The sequence below is a fragment of the Anneissia japonica genome, unplaced genomic scaffold, assembly GCF_011630105.1.
Source record: "Anneissia japonica isolate Jap-2015-1 unplaced genomic scaffold, ASM1163010v1 scaffold585_len4108843_cov191, whole genome shotgun sequence".
Taxonomy (NCBI): Eukaryota; Metazoa; Echinodermata; class Crinoidea; order Comatulida; family Comatulidae; genus Anneissia; species Anneissia japonica.
This window is the reverse complement of record NW_022716829.1, coordinates 1,173,441-1,180,179: the sequence shown is the minus strand read 5'-3', so window position 1 is coordinate 1,180,179 and position 6,739 is coordinate 1,173,441. Positions and strand designations below refer to the sequence as shown.

The 6,739-nt window shown below is 31.9% G+C and overlaps 1 protein-coding gene across 1 annotated transcript in view; it reads left to right on the top strand.

Annotated features, from left to right (window-relative positions):
* The window catches only part of LOC117109899 (ATP-dependent 6-phosphofructokinase, muscle type-like), a 14,094-nt gene extending 8,150 nt beyond the window's left edge, over window positions 1-5,944 (top strand). The window contains exon 6 of the mRNA XM_033252362.1: window positions 2,249-5,944. Within this exon, the coding sequence (XP_033108253.1) occupies window positions 2,249-2,366 (118 nt within the window). The 3' untranslated portion in view covers window positions 2,367-5,944. The remainder of the gene's footprint in view (window positions 1-2,248) is intronic.
* The last annotated feature ends 795 nt before the right edge of the window (window positions 5,945-6,739 follow it).

Here is a 6,739-nt window from a genome sequence, read left to right as displayed (position 1 = left end):
ATAAATAAGTTAGCAAAAGATGGAGCCATTTTGGTGCCCATCGCTGTGCCATGAATTTGAAGGTAATGACCGTCGCCGAAAACAAAGTTATTATTGGTCAGAATCAGCATGATAAGTTCACGGAGATGTGATTTAGATGGGGTTTTAATCAAGGTAGCCGTTAACACTGTTAAATCATATATAAATCATCAAAGAAAGGTAAATACAGTGTTCGAATAAAGGACTTAATAAATAACTCGTGTAGCATAGCTCTCAACGAATATAGTCCTGTAAATTTGTGTATATAAAATGCCTCTGGCGGGACTCGAACCTACGACCTCTCGCTGTCAAGGAGAGTGTCATAACCACTAGACCACGGAGGCTTCATGGTTGAACAGATTCAAATACCACCAGATACACTCTATTACACAATAGTTACGGCTAGAAACAAATAGGTGCATATAATATAAATCAAGGTAGCCGTTAACACTGTTAAATCATGATTTAACCTATTTGTTTCTAGCCGTAACTATTGTGTAATAGAGTGTATCTGGTGGTATTTGAATCTGTTCAACCATGAAGCCTCCGTGGTCTAGTGGTTATGACACTCGCCTTGACAGCGAGAGGTCGCAGGTTCGAGTCCCGCCAGAGGCATTTTATTACACAATTTCTTTATTCATTTATTTACAGGACTATATTCGTTGAGAGCTATGCTACACGAGTTATTTATTAAGTCCTTTATTCGAACACTGTATTTACCTTTCTTTGATGATTTATATATATATATTATATATACACAAATATAGATTGGATTAAGACAATATGTCATGACATGGAGTTTGCAATGGTTTTAACGTGACTGTAAAACACTAAGGGATCTTCAGTGTGGTATATGGCTAAACCTAAAGCTTAAAATCAGTTTTCAATATTGAACATAGTTTATATATTTGTACTGGTATAGGATTTAATATGTACTATTTTATAATGATAAGAGCTTCAATTATTGTATTTGAATCCCACTGTGGTAGATCAAGCATATTGATGTTGGTTTAATTGTGGAGCCCTTTAGAGCTGCCCTAGACAGTGCCTTTGGGGCGCATAATTCTGAATGGGCTTAAGTTTCCTTTCTGTGAACTTGAGATGGACTCAGGTGGCCCAGCGATTTATTGCCTGTGTACAACCAAGCTTTGATTTAATTAAATTTCTTCATTTAATTAATTGAATGTATAATTATACAATTTTTAAAAATAATATTATTACTCATTCAGGTAAATGTGGATAGCATAATAAACAAATTGTAAAATATAGAAAAGAAGCTTCCAGAAAGCAATAAAGAGTGTTATTGTCATTTAATTGATGTGATAGATTTAATTGTTTATTTTTGTATTGCTTGTAATTACACAATAATGAAAATAATTAAAATAAAATGCCCAGATAGATCACATCAAAATGATTATTACTTAGTGTGAACAAGATATTTACACATATAGAAGTAAAGTAAATTATCTTCAATGTGAACAAAGCCATTTGTCCACATATCAAGCACCCTGAGCATTTTACATTAGATGGATATGTGCGCTATATAAAACTACACTATTATTATTATTATTATTATTTGCAGTATATAATAAATTACAGGATTATCTCAGAGGTGTTTCTGTGTATCAACCGCCCTCAGCGGTGGCGCCAGAATTTTTTTCGACAAGAGGTCCGACATGTCGGATGGAGGGGTCAATATTAACATTATTACTATATATAAAATTGCTTTATTTAAAAAAAAATTCTTTCACTTCAATTGAGCAAGAAAGTACTGTAAACTACACTTGTCAGTTACCAATTTAGTTTTGTGCTGTTTTGTATGTTTTTTTGAATGATGAAATAAAATAATATATTTTTTTAAATTACTTATAATCCCAGGATTGGAAGGCAAACAAACATCTTAACAACCAAGATGCATTTCCACTCCATCAATTTTTTATTGTGTGTATGTATATGTGTGTGTGTGTGTGTATATATATATATATGTGTGTGTTTGGCTCTATGCTTCACCAATCGCCTACTTTATATATATATATATAAAATATATATATATATATATATTATATATAATATATATATATTTATATATAATAAATATATATATATTATTATTTTTTTATTATTACCATCATTATTATTAATTAATATTGCTATTATTTTCATTATTATATATATTTGAGATACCATTGGTTTTTTTTTGTTTTTTTTTTTTTGTTTTTCTCAAAATTAGGCACCGAATTCCTGAGCGGCAGTGGTGGATGAAGCTGAGGCCTTTACTAAGGATATTAGCGAAACATGAAAGCACCTATGAGGTTGATTGTGAGGAAGTGTTCAACGCCATACCTTAACTCAACATGTTGGTATGGTAGTAAAGAACCTGAGGTTGATTCTGCTTACGAGTTTTCACCGCGCAATGGCTTAGCTAAACATTTTTCATAAATTATAAATTATTGGTATGGTAGTAGAGTACTAAATGCTGATTGTACATCTAAGTATTCACCACCATGGCTTAGCTAAACAATTTGCTTCGATTAGAGATTGTTGGTTTTGTAGAAAAATATGAGTCCTCCAGTATGCTTTGGTCAGAAAGTATAGAGAATGCAGTTGAAAAAATGGATAGTTTGCAATGTGTGTGTATGTGTCGTGCATGTATTTATGACAAACCAAAGTAGCTCAACCTGATAATAAATAATAATAAACATCAAGACAGTGTGTTGGATTTGCTATTCCATGTACCCTGATTGGTCAGTGTGTAGGATTTGCTATTCCATGAACCTGATTGGTCAATTGTTAAATAATCTGATAATTCCATGTGGTAACGTGCAAATGCCATTTATTCAATAGTCTTAACCATTAATTATTAATGTATGCAATAAATAGTGAATATTTATTATAACTTAATTCATAGATTAACCTGCCGATGATACATCTTGTAGCTGAATATAAAGATATTTTTTATTTGTAAACAAATTGCAATATCGTGTAAACAATTATAAAAATAAACAATTTAAAATTATAAATAGAAAGGGCTGTTATAGGTATAGTAAAACCTACAGTATTTGAAAATTTTATAAAAGTTAAATATTTTATTTTATTTTTTTTTGCTCTGTATTTTAATGCAAAAGTTGCATTCTCATGTGAAGGTGATGACATGATGGTTTTGCTTATGAAGTAAAGAAATAGTTTCGGGAACCAGTGATGGTTTAGGAAGGCAAAACTTGGTTCAAGAGCAAGCACCTGGTCAGGGAACCAACAACCATTTCTGGGAAACACTAACTATATTTTCAGGTGATTAGGTTGAGGGAATTAATGATTAAGAAAAACTGAACTATTACCTAGTTTGTACATGGAGGAATTAGTTTGTTCATGGAACAGAAACTAATAATGGGTTAATGAAACCAATTCAACGAAGCAACAACTGGTTGAAGAAACCAGTAACCAATAACTAGTTCATAGAACCAATGCTTGGTTTACCACATAACCATTAGATGGTAGCACTCAGAAAACCAGTAACTAAAAACTGGTTGGAGAAAACAATAATCAACAACCGGTTGAAGAAATCAGTAATAACTGGTTCATACAACCAGTTCTTGTTTTACCACATAACCAATAAACACAAAGGAAACCAGCACAAAGCACAAAGGAAACCAGTAACTAAAAGCTGGTTGAAGATACCAGTACCATTAACTGGTTTATAGAACCAATAACTGACTCAAAAGGAGCCAAAATAAGAGGTAAAAAGTTGGCTGGCTGGTTGGTTGGTTGGTTGGTTGATGGTTGATTCGAATTGTTAGTTGAACTGGAGATAATACATGTTACCTTAGGTGACTAGATGGACTACTACTATGGTGATATTAGCTAGCAATTAGGTATTAACTTAGCATTTTACTGCAAATGTTTTACGATCTATGGTTTAACAAATGGATTGTCAAAATGGTGCTTATATTGTGGTGTTTACATTGAAATTGCTGGTTCTCGTATTCTTAGTGGATTAAATGTTTTATATCCATCACTTCAACAATGTTTTGTTGATCTTCACTTATGTAAGGTGCTATGGACCTAAGGGTGAATTAGGCATTTTGAATAATCATTCAATAACCAATTAGCAATTGTGATTTGTGGTATCGTTAGTGCAGTGCTTTTTTTTTTTATTCATTTCATAATACATACATACATTATGAATTTACAAGGCAAAAGAACACTTCAACATAAATCATAAGAAACTCAAACAAAAAGGCAGAAATCATAATACGATTACATAAATACAGAATAAGCATAATTCATTATCTCTCTAGTTACAAAACAAAATCAGCATTCTGATTTTGAAAATGAACCTTAACAACAAACCTCATTATGTCTCTTCGGAATTACTGTCTTTTTGTTTTAAACCTCAATAGTTACAATGTTTTATTTATAACTTGGCAAAAGAAAAGGAGAAACACAGAAAACACCATTCCCTGTACTATCCATAAATGATAATTATATTTTTGCAATTTTTTAATCTTCAATTTCAATAAATTTAAATTTTTCTTCGAATTTTTTCAAAATATTTTTAATACAGGCAATACCATTTTCCATTATATATGGGTAAAGGTAGTACGACGCAGAAAAGCTTTGCACTCCGATGTTGAACAAAAATCATCTTATATTATCTCGTACACCCAGCCAGCCCTCCCATCTCATTTCCCTGCATTAGGCTAATTCCTCTACTAATTCCGCTGCGCTGGCTATAACGACAGTATTACTGATTGTTAAAACAAAGAGTAACAATTGGTTCGTTATTTATTTATTGTTTATTACAGATTTCCGATTTGATTAACGAATAATGTAATCTATTTTAATCGTAATAATACAGTAATCGCAATTTACACATGTAGACATATAAATCATTTGCCATATAGATTATTATTAATATTTTTTATTCAAAAAATTGTATTAGATCTATTCAATCGATAGTGCTTAATCAGATATTTATAATCAATCGAGTTTTTTTTTTGGTGTGTGTTTGTTTTCCTCACAACATTGGCCGAAAATTTCCAACTGCACGTAGACATACACAGCCTAGAATCAAGGGACAGTGGGAGAAATATTTAATATTATTGAATGTAGGTGTAATTTACTCATCAATCACAGATTAATGAATGTTCTCACATCAATATGAATGTTTTTCGCTCAATAAATCATGGTATTAATCCCCATCGAAAGGTTGATCTAGATTATTACAGCTGATTTGCTAAGCGAGATTAGTACGAGTTGGTTCGTCTGCCTACGCCACCTACGGTCTAGACGTCATGATGTAAATTATTCCATGGTCTTGATATTATGGTCTATATGCCTACTGTCATTGAAGTGGCAATCCTACAAATTGACGTTCATAACCAGTTTTCAAAATTCATTCATCTTTACTTGTTTAAAATATAAAAATACTGATGTTCCTATCTTTTAGATGTTTTCAGCGCGCCCCATAAGTGAGCGCACGACGAATAGTGCATTTTAATCAAATCGTAAGATAGCCAATTCAAACGTTTAATTTGGCCTAATGATTATTTATAATTATTTGTTTAATAACATTCCATTTCATTATTGGTATTGCTGTTATGATATAATGTGCATGGCGCTTAGCGTGCCTCCTGGCGCCCTGTTGCATAGGTCTATTAATTACGAATCAATTATTATTCTCATGTTTATCTATTACCTGTATTGATTCATTTAAAATTACTCTGCGGCTTAATAGTTGATTACTCTTTAAATACTCATAAAAATAAGTTCATTGATTTCATCTCGTGACACTCGGCAGTGTTTTTTTCCCCAATCGTATCTAATTGCGATGTTGTGCCATGTTTTAGAGATTAAGAACAGACTCTGTTGAGTTTAAGTATTTCTAAATTAACTGAATAAATTATAGGAATATTATTGTCTCATTGTATCACTTTCTTCGGAGTTTGTTTCATACTGTGATATACGATCTGTGATACTGTCTTATGTCAAACATATTAGTGAATCTTATATTGTTGGAGTTGGAGAAATTGTTTAAGTAGCGGGGTACACAACTGTACTATTTCGGAAATAAATATACGCAAGTCATAACAGGAACCCGTGGCTAGTGCATCCCGGTGTATAATCAATGTTCCCCTTCCCCACCACATAAAAATAATAATAAAATGTTTGATTAGAGCAACTGACCAGTGAGAATAGTGCCATAAATACGCGCATGTCCAACAGACACTGGTGTTGTCCCACAGATGGGATGAACGTGTTTACATGCATTACAATTTTTTTTAAATAAGAACACATTTTATAAGAACACTGAGGCTGAAATTACTTAAAAATTAAGAACAAAAATTTGTTTTTAAATAAAAAACCAACGAATCTATCTGTACCTTATTTTCAGTAGGTGTTACTATGTAATACCCTCTATAATACAGTAAATATTAATATCCTAACTGTAAAATAATAATTTTCTATGTTTAGAAAGTGTGGAAAAATAAGAACAAAATAAAAACATTTTGAGCCTGAAATCGGCCAAAAAATAAGAATACTGAGCCTGGGCAAAATTTTACTGGTTTTTATAAAAACAAAGTGTAATAGGCTACTTTGTTTTGTGGGACATTGGAAACAAAATAATATCAAAGGGGCGGGTCTTAGCGAAAAGGTCCATTTTAGATAGGCCTATGGGCTTAGGTATATGGCACCAACTTTGTTTTGATCAGTGATTGAAAAC